Consider the following 15297-nt stretch of genomic DNA (forward strand, 5'->3'; position numbering starts at 1 on the left):
TTACCAGGAAAACATGTCATTCCTGTGATTAGGAGGAAAACATGCCGTTATGGTAATTACCAAGAACATGTCATTCCCTGTGTGTCCATGTAGGTGGCATCAGTGAGGATGCAAGGTTTGCTGTTGTTGGTCTTTGCCAAACAAGCCCACATTCCTTACATCCGAGACATCCAGACCACCTTCACCCGCACCGGAATCTTCGGCTACTGGGTGAGTTGTCATTACCAGGAAAAATGGACATGAAAAGCAAAGTGTCATGTGATTGTATCAAAGTCTTGTGTTGGTGAAGCGCGTTGCAATGTGTATTTCCTGTGTTTCAGGGCAACAAAGGTGCGGTGTCTGTGCGCTGTTCCTTCTACGGCCACAAGGTGTGCTTCCTCAACTGTCACCTGGCGGCGCACATGAACTACGCCCTGCAGCGCGTCGACGAGTTCGAGCACATCCTGGAGACGCAAGACTTTGACGTCGCCGACACGCCACGAGTGCTGGACCACAAGTTAATCCAATTTTAACATTATTACCTGTCAATGTATTTAAACTGTAATCAATAAGGAAGTCCTTATAAGGCAGTGGAACCATGTGACTTGCCCCAGCCAATCAGCAAAAAAAGGTGACAATAATAGAGAAGTTTTAATTAGTTCTGTAATGACAAAAATCTGTGTTATTATGATGTATGATAATTATTTTTTTTAATTAAAACATTAAAAACATTATTTTTTACTTTTACTGCTACAATCAAAGATAGAAAAGATATATAATGTAAATTATTCTTACCTATATTACTTAAAATATATATATTAGAGATGCGCGGTTTGCGGACACAACCGCGGAATCCGCGGATTATCCGCGGGTCGGGCGGTTGAAATAAAAAAAAATTAGATTTTATCCGCCGGTCGGGTCGGGTGGTTGAAATTTAAAAAAAATTGATTTTAAATAGATTCAGGCGGGTGGCAGTTAAACCAATTCGGAAATATATATACATAGTTAAATGTTGTTACCCACATACGAAAAACGAGCAGGCACCTGCAGCACCCCACAACAGAAGAAGAAAAAAAAAAGAGATGGCAACGCCGGCAGCAAACGTGGTACGCGACAAACTAAAAAAGGGAATACTAAAGACCAGGGGAAAAAAAGGCCAGAAAAGTTCAGCGTGGACTCGTTTTTATGAGGTTGTATATCAGGATGATAGTAATGCTGGCTACGTGATTTGCAAGAGCTGCGACGCTGTTTATGTCTACGACAGTCACAAAACCGGGACATCTAACATGGTGCATCACATTTGTGCAAAACCCCGAACCTCCACAAACACCCTGAGCATGAGCAGTTTCGTCCGCCGTGATCCCAGAAGAGTGCCACAGGATGTTAAAACAAGGCTTACAGATGCATGTGTGAACGCAGCTGCCTGCAGCAGTTTGAGTGACGCGAGCGCGCTTGGAAGTGCGCTCAGCGCGGCTCCCAGATGATTGCGCACTGGTGTGCGTCTGGGCCGTGACAGCGTGGCACGCATTGAATGTCTCTGCTGAATTGGATCAGTCTCCTTTCTTTAACAGGCAAAAGCTTTATAACCTCACTAATGCCTTGCATCGTCTATATTAGATATATAACAACGGGCGAATGGCGGGCGGGTGCGGTTTTGATTAAATGTAAGTTCGCGTGGATGGCGGATGGTTGACGACTTTTGTGATGCGGTTGCGGATGAAATAATTGCCTATCCGCGCATCTCTAATATATATATATACATATATTAATTGTTAAAATAACTATTATTCTGATATACCCTTATGATTACTATGATAGTATTATGTAATTGTATTATAATAGTAATGAGTTGAAGTATATTATAAGTAATATAAGAAGTATCATGACTATGAATATAATTTTTTTCATTACTAAAATTAAAAAGTATTCTAATCAATATACAACAACTGATTAGGAAGTTTTAATTAGTTCTGTAATGACCAAAAACTGTGTTATTATGATATATGATAATGATTTTTTTTTAATTAAAACATTAAAAACATTATTTTTTTTAACTTTTACTGCTACAACCAATTAAAGATAGAAAATATATATAATGTAAATTATTCCTATTTATATTACTTAATTTATAATATATATATATATATATATATATATATATATATATATATATATATATATATATATATATATATATATATAATACATATTAACTGTTAAAATAACGATTATTCTGATAACCCTTATTATTATTATAATAGTATTATATAATAGTATTATAATAGTAATGAGTTGAAGTATTTTATAAGTAATATAAGAAGTATCATGACTATGAATATGATTTTTTTCATTACTAAAATTAAAAAGTACTCTAATTAATATACAATAACTGATTAGGAAGTTTTATTTAGTTTTGTAATGACAAAAAACTGTTATTATGATATATGATAATGATTTTTATTTAAACATTAAAAAAAATGTTTTACTTTTACTGCTATAATCAAATAAAGATAGAAAATATATATAAGGAAAATGATTCTTATTTATATTACTTAAAAAATATTTTTTATATATATATTTATAGTTAAAATAACTGTATTATTCTGATACACCCTTATGATTATTATAATAGTATTATGTAATACTACTATAATAGTAATGACTTGAAGTATTTTATAAGTAACATAAGAAGTATCATGACTATGAATATGATTTTTTTCATTTCTAAAATCAAAAAGTATTCTAATTTATATACAATAACTGATTAGTGTACTCTTTTAAAATGATTGCTATAAATTCAAACAAAATAAAAAAAGTAATAGTGTTAGAATTTACTGCAAAAAATAATAATGTTCTGATATATCATTACTGAATAGGAGAATATATTGTGCATTTTGAAAAATAACAGACATTTTGTCGACTGAAAAAGACAGCAGCTGTTTGTAATGCCAAGCCGCCAGCTACAAACCTCTCCTTGGAGGAGAGGAAGGCAGTAAACATCACTGAGCAAGGATGAAAACCTTACGATCCTGCCAGCTGAGGGGAGATGCAGAGTTAATTCAACTGACTACCAAAACCAGTTGCCTACACTCCTCAAAGACTCTAACACATGAAATACTCAAAAGGGACCCCACAAGTGGGTAGAAGAGGAGAATCATTGAGTACTGACAAACTCTACAAAAGTCAGAAGCCATCAACTGGACATTGTATTACCGATTATACCGACAAGAAACCTTCCAAACATACACAAAGTTGGGGCGCCCCTCACACCCATTGTCAGCAGTATTAACTCTGAGAATTATAACATTGCTAAGTATGTGGCCAGCATTTTAGCAGCTTTGGTTGGCAAAACTCCACATCATGTACAATACTCAATTGGACGTTGAGTGGATCTAGTTAATAGTGTGAGAGTCCAGTCCAGAGACGTCACCAACTGATGCACAGATGAGTGGTCCACCCTGGGTCCCGACTTTGAACAGCTAGAGCATCATCTGTGGTCACCGAATAACCTCTCCACGCAGGAGAGGAGGGCAGAGCAGAAAAGAACAGAGATGGCAGATCAACTGGTCTAAAAGGGGGGTCTATTTAAAGGCTAGAGTATACAAATGAGCTTTAAGATGGGACTTAAATGCTTCTACTGAGGTAGCATCTCTAACGGTCACCGGGAGGGCATTCCAGAGTACTGGAGCCCGAATAGAAAATGCAGATTTTTTTGGGGCTCTGGTAGTCACTAATAAGCCAGAGTTCTTAGAATGCAGATTTCTTGCTATATGGTACAATGCAATCAGCAAGATAGGATGGAGCTAGACTGTGTAGTATTTCATACGTAAGTAGTAAAACCTTAAAGTCGCATCTTAAGTGCACAGAACAGACAGACAGTCAAAGACAGTAAGTTGTCTTTTTTGGACTGTGATGTTCACATTGGAGAAAACGGGCTTCCATGTCGGGGTTTACCAAAAACCCACACATACCGATCAATACCTACTTTTTGACTCACACCACCCACTGGAACACAAACTGGGCGTTATCAGAACCCTACAACACAGAGCTGATAACGTTCCTACCAACCCACAGGCCAAAGAGAAAGAGCACTGGCATTTGAGGGAAGCTCTCAAAACGTGTGGTTACCCCAGCTGGCTGTTTGTGAAAAGTGCATCTAGTTCTGGAAATAACAGTGGATGAGGAGGTAAAAAGTGACAGACGCAAAAATATTGTCATTCCATATGTATCAGGTCTATCTGAGAAACTCAGAAGAATGTTAAACCAACACAACATCCCAGTAGACTTCAAACCAGGCAACACCCTGAGACAGAGACTGGTGCATCCTAAAGACTGACAAAAACAATCTGGTGTATGCTATCCAGTGTAATGATGAATGCACTGGTTCATATATTGGGGAAACAAAACAACCACTAAGCCAACGAATGGCACAGCATAGACAGGTGAACTCTTCAGGCTAAGACTCAGCTGTCTACCTGCACCTCAGGGAGAAACAGCACTCCTTTGAGGACAAAAATGTACAGATACTGGACAGGGAGGCTGGATGGTACGAAAGAGGGGGGTCAGGTTGAAAAACCATCCCTGAATAAAGGAGGTGGTCTGCGACACCACCGAGAGTATCTCCCACATACAGCACTGTCCTTTCAACCATTCGGAAAAGACTGCAATTCAGCCTCCAACAAATAACAGGAGTTGTAAACATTCTGGTCACACAATGTGACCCGAATGCCATTTGTTTACAACTGAATGCTAACGTGGGTGATTCCGACTATTTTTAGACTGGTAGTAGTCGAGCCACAGCGATCATTCTGGGAATTACACTTTAACGTTGTTGGCATTGACAGTAGGATTGCTTGATTTTCTCACTACGATAGGGTGAAACCATCCTTGCCCAAGCGGACCCTCCTGGTTTTGGAATATAAATATTTGGGGTTTTGGCACAGCCGCTAAACTAGATCTGACCAATCTAAGTTTAAGACTAGATCTGACCAATCTAAGTCTAAAACGAGATCGGACCAATCTAAGTCTGTGAGCATGAACTGATGAAGCCTACTGAGTTATTGGCACCAGTCGTTAGACTATATCTTAGCAATCAAAGTTTAAGACTAGATCTGACCAATCTAAGTCTATGAGCATGAACTGATGAAGCCTACTCAGATGAGAAGCGAAACGTCTTCTAAGACAAACCAAACAGTCAAGTTACGATCGATTGAATGCCCTGAGATTAGACAGTTTAAGTAGTTTAAGTAGTCAAGTAAGTAACAATTGTAATATTGCAATATTTTATCTTAGAATAATGTTCGGCCACCGAAACTTTGAATTTGTGTTTTTAATGTTGGTATTGTTTTTAATCTAAAATTTTTTATTTCTGTCCATGCTAATAAATGAAGCTAACATTAGGCTCCGCCCCCTTCACAGGCTGGTCTTTTGGTTTGGAGACCTGAACTTTCGTATCGCAGATCACGGCTTGCACTTCCTGCGCTCGTCCATCAACGGTGACCGTGTTAACCTGCTATGGGACAAAGACCAGGTGACACACACACACACACACACACACATTCTTGTAGTTCTTACCTTCTTGAGACTGCCGAATAATGCCTACCTCTTTAGGACCACCCTTTCTAGATATATAAAGATTTGTATTTATGGCACTGATCATTTATACATAGTATTTAAATATAAAAAAGCTTGTTGTGAGAAATTAGTTGGAATTTCACAAGAAAAAGGTCACAATTTCACAAGAAAAACTTCGAATTCTGGCAGTATTATAAAAAAAGTTGTCATTTTACTCAACCCAAGTCAAAAGTTTACAAGAAAAACTGAACATTTGTGCAATATTATGATAAATGTTGAAGTTTTACTCAATAACAGTCGCAATTTTACACGAAAAGCTTAAAACTTTGGCAATTTTATGAAAAGAGTCGTAATTTTACTCAAGTCACAATTTTATAAGAAAACTTTAACATTTTGGCAATATCTCAATAATAATTGGAATTTCACTTGGCAAAACTATGACAAAAGGCGTCACGGTGGCAGAGGGGTTAGTGCATCTGCCTCACAATACGAAGGTCCTGAGTAGTCTTGGGTTCAAAACCGGGCTCGGGATCTTTCTGTGTGGAGTTTGCATGTTCTCCCCGTGACTGCGTGGGTTCCCTCCGGGTACTCCGGCTTCCTCCCACCTCCAAAGACATGCACCTGGGGATAGGTTGATTGGCAACACTAAATTGGCCCTAGTGTGTGAATGTGAGTGTGAATGTTGTCTGTCTATCTGTGTTGGCCCTGCGATGAGGTGGCGACTTGTCCAGGGTGTACCCCGCCTTCCGCCCGATTGTAGCTGAGATAAGCTCCAGCGCCCCCCGCGACCCCAAAAGGGAATAAGCGGTAGAAAATGGATGGATGGAAACTATGACAAAAGTCATAATTTTACTCCAAAAATGTCACTATTTTACAAGGACAATAAAAAAACGGGCAATATTGTGATACAAGTCAGAATTTTATATGACAAATGTCACCATTTTGCATTAAAAAGTAATAATTTTACATAAAAAGGTAAGAATTTTGCGAGAACATTTTTTAATATTACAGAAACAGAAAGAATATGAGAAATTGTTCCCAATTTTATAAGAAAAAAGTCGACACATTGTGAGAAAAACACTGCTTTTATATATATTTTTTAATATTAGTTTGTAATTGCTTTTTAATCTTCATTATTTACTTCAAGTTATTACAGGATGTTTCTATATACATTTTGGCATTTCAATTTCTTACACACACTTGTTATGACATATGTTGGCCAGAGGGGGAACACTTCAAATTTTTACACACACTTGTTATTTCATATGTTGACCAGAGGGGGAGCACTTTTAAAACCGACACACAGTCCGTTTGAAAAATCCCTCCTTTATGGGACCACTCTCATTTTGATCGATTTCACCACCAGGGGGTGCAAATGAGACATTCTCTATTAGGGACCGTACTTGGACGGTACTTTTCCTTGTTGATGTCTCAAGAAGGGTAGAAATACAAGAACACACACACACACACACACACACACACACACACACACACACACACACACACAGGTTATAATGTGTGTGTTCCTGCAGCTGATCAGCATGAAGAAGAAGGAGGCGTTCCTACAGGAGTTTGAGGAAGGGCCACTGAATTTCAAGCCCACCTACAAGTTTGGTCGTAACTCTGACGCCTATGACATCAGGTAACACACACGCACCTGTACACACACACACACACACACACACACACACACACACACACATACACACACACGTTCATTTACAGTATTTGTCTTTCACACAGCGCTCCAAAATCATGGTGGGCTTTTAAGTAAGATTTTTATAATATTTATTTGTGTTGCACGCATCCGTCGCATTCCCTCCACTTTTCCATCCGTCACACGACCTTTGAACCTTGTCACACCCAGCGGTTGTGTGTGTGTGTGTGTGTGTGTGTCCATTAGAGTGAGCAATGTGGCGCTGCCCCTGACCATGTATAGACCCAGACCCCTGCAACGCTGCAGCACCACCCTCCTCTTCCTCCTCACCTCCCTCACCTGGGCGTTGCTCTCTGTCTGGCTGGGGGGCTGGCACAGGGAGCTTGACCCGCCCAGGTGGGTGTCTCCAAAGCCACGCCCCTCATATACCATCACAGCATATACTCGTGATGTAATTTTTTACATTTTCACGGTACGATATTATCACGGTATTAGGGCCACGGTACGATATTTTTGTGATATATGTCAAAAGAAAAAAAGGTAAAATGAAGTGGCAGGAATGTTTAGATCAGTGGTCCCCGAACTTTTTGACTCGGGGGCCGCATTGGGTTAAAAAAATTAAAAATGCCAGAAGAACCAAGTTTTCGTTTGATACGTCACACGTCGCGATATTATTGAGAAGACTTTGAAATCGAAATACCGCAGTATTTATAATACCGTTAACTCCCTACAGGATACAGTGTGTGTCGACATACTACACGGAGTATATACCAATATTAGTATACAGTATACGGAGTACCGTATTTTTCGGACTAAAAGGCGCACTTAAAATCCTTTCATTTCGTCAAATATCGACAGTGCATAATTCTGGTTGTGCTTACCGACCTCGAAGCAATTTTATTTGGTACACGGTGTAGTGACAAGTGTGACCAGTAGATGGCAGTCATACATAAGAGATACGTGTAAACTGCAAATTGACGCCAGTAAACAACACCAAAATTTTTAATGTTCCATTGAGAATATAGAACATTACACACGGCACTCAAAAATCTGTCAAAATGTTTTTAGTACGACTTCGGTAAGGTATGAAGCCGCACCGCTTGATGGATTGTCGGCGCATTAAACATACGAGTATTATTATGGTGTGTGTATAAGGACCGCAAAATGGCACCTAATAGCAGACATATTATCTGGTGTTTTGTTTCGCAATATTATGCAAAACTAACTTTTCTTACGTTCTGGTACCTGCTGATCTGTATTTGGGATCTGCATAAGTCCTGAAAATGTGCGCGCGTCCGCCATTGTAGTCTGTGACGACACCATAGTCAAAAGCTTCTTCTTTTTCACTATCTTCTTGTTATGTGGATTTCATCATCTGTAATATGACCCCTTTAATGCGCCTTATAACCCGGTGTGCCTTTTGTATGAAAATAGACCTGAATAGACCCGCTCATCGGCAGTGCGCCCTATGGTCCTAAAAATACGGTATATACAAATATAGTGCAATAGAATGTTTGATGGTCAGTAATAGAATACATGTGAGAATACCACTTCCTATTCTTGCATGTTTAGTAAAATACATGTGAGGATACCACTTTCTATTCCTGCATATTAATTAGTAGATCACATGTGAGGATACCATTTCATGGTCCTGCATGTTTACTAATAGATTACAAAACCCAAAACCAGTGAAGTTAGCATGTTGTGTAAATGGCAAATAAAAACATAATACAATGATTTGCAAATTCTTTTCAACTTATATTCAATTGAATAGACTGCAAAGACAAGATATTTAATGTTCCAACTGAGAAACTTGATTTTTTTTTGCAAATAATCATTAACTTAGAATTTAATGGCATCAACACATTGCAAAAAAGTTGGCACAGGGGCATTTTTACCACTGTGTTACATGGCCTTTCCTTTTAACAACACTCGGTAAACGTTTGGGAACTGAGGAGATCAATTTTTGAAGCTTTTTAGGCGGAATTCTTTCCCATTCTTGCTTGATGTACAGCTTAAGTTGTTCAACGGTTCGGGGTCTCTGTTGTCGTATTTTACACTCCATAAATGCGCCACACAGTTTCAATGGGAGACAGGTCTGGACTACAGGCAGGCCAGTCTAGTACCCGCACTCTTTTACTACGAAGCCACACTGTTGTACAAACCCCGTTTCCATATTAGTTGGGAAATTGTGTTAGATGTAAATATAAACGGAATACAATGATTTGCAAATCCTTTTCAACCCATATTCAGTTGAATGCACTACTAAGACAAGATATTTGATATTCAAACTCATAAACTTTATTTTTCTTTTGCAAATAATAATTAACTTAGAATTTCATGGCTGCAACACGTGCCAAAGTAGTTGGGAAAGGGCATGTTCACCACTGTGTTACATCACCTTTTCTTTTAACAACACTCAATAAACGATTGGGAACTGAGGAAACTAATTGTTGAAGCTTTGAAAGTGGAATTCTTTCCCATTTTTGTTTTATGTAGAGCTTCAGTCGTTCAACAGTCCGGGGTCTCCGCTGTCGTATTTTACGCTTCATAATGCGCCACACATTTTCGATGGGAGACAGGTCTGGACTGCAGGCGGGCCAGGAAAGTACCCGCACTCTTTTTTTTACAAAGCCACGCTGTTGTAAGACGTGCAGAATGTGGCTTGGCATTGTCTTGCTGAAATAAGCAGGGGCGTCCATGATAACGTTGCTTGGATGGCAACATATGTTGCTCCAAAACCTGTATGTACCTTTCAGCATTAATGGTGCCTGCACACATGTGTTAGTTACCCATGTCTTGGACACTAATACACCCCCATACCATCACAGATGCTGGCTTTTGAACTTTGCGCCTATAACAATCCGGATGGTTATTTTCCTCTTTGGTCCGGAGGACACGACGCCCACAGTTTCCAAAAAACAATTTAAAATGTGGACTTGTCAGATCACAGAACACTTTTCCACTTTGCATCAGTCCATCTTAGATGAGCTCGGGCCCAGTTAAGCCGGCGGCGTTTCTTGGTGTTGTTGATAAATGGCTTTCACTTTGCATAGTAGGGTTTTAACTTGCACCTACAGACGTAGCGACAAACTGTAGTTACTGACAGTGGTTTTCTGAAGTGTTCCTGAGCCCATGTGGTGATATCCTTTACACACTGGTTTCGACTTTTGATGCAGTACCGCCTGAGGGATAGAAGGTCACAGGCATTCAATGTTTATTACGCTTACGTGCAGTGATTTCTCCAGATTCTCTGAACGTTTCGATGATATTACGGACCGTATATGGTGAAATCCTTAAATTCCTTGTAATAGCTGGTTGAGAAATGTTGTTCTTAAACAATTTGCCCCCGCATTTTTTCACAAAGTGGTGACCCTCGCCCCATCCTTGTTTGTGAATGACTGAGCATTAGATGGAAGCTGCTTTTATACCTAATCTTTTTTGCCACTTGTGCCAGCTTTTATGAAACATGTCACAGGCATCAAATTCCAAATGAGCTAATATTTGCAAAAAAAATTCCAGTTCGAAACATTAAATATCTTGTCTTTGCAGTCTATTCAATTGAATATAAGTTGAAAAGGATTTTCAAATCATTGTATTCTGTTTTTATTTATGATTCACACAACGTGCCAACTTCACTGGTTTTGGGTTTTGTACACGTGAGAATACAATTTCCTGTTTCTTTATGTTTGGAAGATTACATGTGAGGATACCACTTCCTGTTCCGTCGTGTTAATTAATAGATAGACTAAGAGTACCATGTCCTGTTCTTGCAAGTTTAGCAACATGTGAGGATACCACTTCCTCTTCCTGCATGTTTTATAATAGATTAAATGTGTGTGTATTACTTCCTGTTCTTGCACATTTTGTAAAAAGGTACCATTTCCTGTTCCTGCATGTTTAGTAATAGATTACATGTGAGGGTACCACTTCTTGTTCCTGCACGTTTTGAAATACCGGTAGATTACATTTAAGGGTACCACTACCTGTTCCTGCATGTTTAGTAATAGATTACATGTGAGGGTACCACTTCTTGTTCCTGCACGTTTTGAAATAGATTACATTTAAGGGTACCACTACCTGTTCCTGCATGTTTAGTAATAGATTACATGTGAGGGTACCACTTCTTGTTCCTGCACGTTTTGAAATAGATTACATTTCCTTCATGTTTATTAAAGGCCTACTGAAATGCGATTTTCTTATTTAAACGGGGATAGCAGGTCCATTCTCTGTGTCATACTTGATCATTTCGCGATATTGCCATATTTTTGCTGATAGGATTTAGTAGAGAACATCGACGATAAAGTTCGCAACTTTTGGTCGCTGATAAAAAAAAGCCTTGCCTGTACCGGAAGTAGCAGACGATATGCGCGTGACGTCACAGGTTGTGGAGCTCCTCACATCTGCACATTGTTTACAATCATGGCCACCAGCAGCGAGAGCGATTCGGACCGAGAAAGCGACGATTTCCCCATTAATTTGAGCGAGGATGAAAGATTCGTGGATGAGGAAAGTGAGAGTGAAGGACGAGAGGGCAGTGGGAGCGATTCAGATAGGGAAGATGCTGTGAGAGGCAGGTGGGACCTGATATTCAGCTGGGAATGACTAAAACAGTAAATAAACACAAGACATATATATACTCTATTAGCCACAACACAACCAGGCTTATATTTAATATGCCACAAATTAATCCCGCATAACAAACACCTCCCCCCTCCCGTCCATATAACCCGCCAATACAACTCAAACACCTACACAACACACTCAATCCCACAGCCCAAAGTACCGTTCACCTCCCCAAAGTTCATACAGCACATATATTTCCCCAAAGTTACGTACATGACATGCACATAGCGGCACGCACGTATGGGCAAGCGATCAAATGTTTGGAAGCCGCAGCTGCATGCGTACTCACGGTACCGTGTCTGCGTATCCAATTCAAAGTCCTCCTGGTAAGAGTCTCTGTTGTCCCAGTTCTCCACAGGCCAATGGTAAAGCTTGACTGTCATCTTTTGGGAATGTGAACAATGAAACACCGGCTGTGTTTGTGTTGTTGCTGCAGCCGGCCGCAATACACCGCTTCCCACCTACAGCTTTCTTCTTTGCTGTCTCCATTGTTCATTGAACAAATTGCAAAAGATTCACCAACACAGATGTCCAGAATACTGTGGAATTTTGCGATGAAAACAGACGACTTAATAGCTTGCCACCATGCTGTCCCAAAATGTCCTCTACAATCCGTGACGTCACGCGCAGACGTCATCATACCGAGACGTTTTCAGCAGGATATTTTGCGCAAAATTTATAATTGCACTTTAGTAAGCTAACCCGGCCGTATTGGCATGTGTTGCAATGTTAAGATTTCATCATTGATATATAAACTATCAGACTGCGTGGTCGGTAGTAGTGGGTTTCAGTAGGCCTTTAATAGATTACTCCTTTTTAGGACTTGGTGGACCAGGTCCTAAGAGCCGTGGCGGGCTGTGCGTTTCTCACCTAGGCCTTCAGTGATGTCCTACTTCAGGGGTGTCCAAACTTTTTCTACTCAGGGCCACAGACTGAAAAATCAAAGCATGCGGGGGCCATTTTTATATTTTTCCTTTTTTAAAACCAATACAATATATAGGTTGTTTTTTTCATGGCTTTCCTCAAGTTTGGTCCCCGGTACCCGGAAGGGTCTCAGTCATAAAAATGTTAGAAATAAGTCATAAATTATTATTTTTTCATTTAACGCTTGCATCTCGATATCAACTTCAGGTCTGTCTGTCGTTATAAAGTTTTTTTAAATGTTGTTTTTATGTTAATGCCCTTTATGTCAAAACCCTTATTTATATGTTAAACACACAAACTATGCAACATTTTCCCCCAAAACATTTCAAAGTGAAATATTTGATGTGAAGTAATTGGAACCTTAAATAGGTCAATAATTCATAACAATAAAAAGAATAAGTGTTAAAAATAAGCCAAATTTCTATTTTTTTTTTTTTTTACTTTTAACGCTGAAGTCTGTAGATCTGTTGATTATAAGATGTTATAATTTTTTCATTTTTTGTTTGTTTGTTGCCCTTTTTGTGAAAGAAAACTTTGTTTTGTACAAAATATGCAATATTTTCTCCCCAAAATATTTCAAAGTGGAATTGTTCCAGTGAAGTAATTGGAGCCTTCAATAGGTCAATAACAGTCCGCATGGCAGCTTTGTGTTATTAGTGTCAACATTGCAACTTTTTCTTGTTACATTTCACCTGTTTACTCTTTTATTACACTTTTTCATGTTTTACATTTTTATCGTAGTATTTTCAGAATGTGCCGGGGGCCGTTAACAAATTAGCTGGGGGCCACAAATGGCCCTCGGGCCGCACATTGGACATGCCTGTCCTACTTAGTCCGACTTTAATAAATACCCCTCAAAATACCATAATTTATGTCACAACATGACTACATCTGGAGAAATGCTATACAGAAACACACTTGTGCCCTACCGAAACACCTCAACAGTGTACAAAACAGGCTATATTTCGGCACATTTAAAAATCAATGAACCCGCATCAGCATTTAAAACATACCTTACATCGTACTGTCAAAATTTTAATAATTGTAAACAACAACTAAATAAATACAATATTTTAACTTTTTCTTTGTGAGTTAAGTATGGTCACTTTCTGCTTTTCGCAAATTACAACTTGTGATTGGATTCCCATTTGGGAGTGACAAGTGAAAATCCAATCACAGTCACGTTTAGCGTAAGGCTACCTAGATGGGCTACTGTCAACAACTTGTAATCTGATTGGGTATCGAAACTGTCTATCTACTGTCTATCCGGCAGAATTCATACAGCCCTGGCAACAAGCTAGCTAAATTCTGATTGGATAAAAGTAGGGATGTCCGATAATGGCTTTTGCCGATATCCGATATTCCGATATTGTCCAACTCTTTAATTACCGATACCGATATCAACCGATACCGATATATACAGTCGTGGAATTAACACATTATTATGCCTAATTTGGACAACCAGGTATGGTTAAGATAAGGTACTTTAAAAAAATAATAATAAAATAAGATAAATAAATTAAAAACATTTTCTTGAATAAAAAAGAAAGTAAAACAATATAAAAAACAGTTACATAGAAACTAGCAATTAATGAAAATGAGTAAAATTAACTGTTAAAGGTTAGTACTATTAGTGGACCAGCAGCACGCACAATCATGTGTGCTTACGGACTGTATCCCTTGCAGACTGTATTGATATATATTGATATATAATGTAGGAACCAGAAATATTAATAACAGAAAGAAACAACACTTTTGTGTGAATGAGTGTAAATGAGGGAGGAATTGTAAGTGTATCTTGTGTTTTTTATGTTGATTTAATAAAAAATTAAAAATAAATTTAAAAAAACGATACCGATAATAAAAAAAACCGATACCGATAATTTCCGATATTACATTTTAACGCATTTATCGGCCGATAATATCGGCCTGCCAATATTATCGGACATCTCTAGATAAAAGCCTTCAGTGATGTCTGACTTCAATGATTACCTCTCAAAACACCATCATTTATGTCACCACATGATCAATGCTAGAGAAACACTATACAGAAACACATTTACTGGACATTGAATCGCCTCAACAGTGTACAAATTTAAACATTTAAAAATCAATAAACCTGCATTAGCATTTAAAACATATCTTATGTAGTACTGTCAAAATAAGAATTATTGTAAAAAACATATTACATGTGGAAAAATAAATAAATAAAATATTTGAACTCACATTTTCTGAGTTAAAAAAGAGAGTACCGATGATTTCTCCGCTGGCCGTGTATATGCCTCGGTGCCACTTCCTGCTCTTCGCAAATTAAAACGTGTGATTGGATACTCACTTAGGAGTGACAAGTGAAAATCCAATCACAGTCTTATTTCACGTGAGGCTACCTAGATGGGCTACTGTCAACAACTCGTCATCTGATTGGCTATCGCAACTGTCTATCAACCGGCAGAATTCATGCAGCGCTGGCAACAAGCTCGCTGATTTCTGATTGGATAAAAGCTCTAATGTAAAAACAAGCAACACTGGAGCCTAAT

At 38.6% G+C, this 15297-nt stretch overlaps 1 protein-coding gene across 4 annotated transcripts in view; it reads left to right on the forward strand.

Annotated features, from left to right (window-relative positions):
- The window catches only part of LOC133579807 (inositol polyphosphate 5-phosphatase K), a 54166-nt gene that overhangs the window by 30038 nt on the left and 8831 nt on the right, over positions 1-15297 (forward strand). For 2 of the 4 annotated variants that reach the window (XM_061934119.1, XM_061934121.1), the window contains 5 exons: positions 94-210; positions 321-496; positions 5398-5509; positions 7086-7195; positions 7297-7323. In XM_061934119.1, coding sequence (XP_061790103.1) covers positions 94-210; positions 321-496; positions 5398-5509; positions 7086-7195; positions 7297-7323 — 542 coding nt within the window. The remainder of the gene's footprint in view (positions 1-93; positions 211-320; positions 497-5397; positions 5510-7085; positions 7196-7296; positions 7324-15297) is intronic. The other 2 variants (XM_061934120.1, XM_061934122.1) reach the window with 1 other exon arrangement.

The sequence above is a fragment of the Nerophis lumbriciformis genome, linkage group LG03, assembly GCF_033978685.3.
Source record: "Nerophis lumbriciformis linkage group LG03, RoL_Nlum_v2.1, whole genome shotgun sequence".
Lineage (NCBI taxonomy): Eukaryota > Metazoa > Chordata > Actinopteri > Syngnathiformes > Syngnathidae > Nerophis > Nerophis lumbriciformis.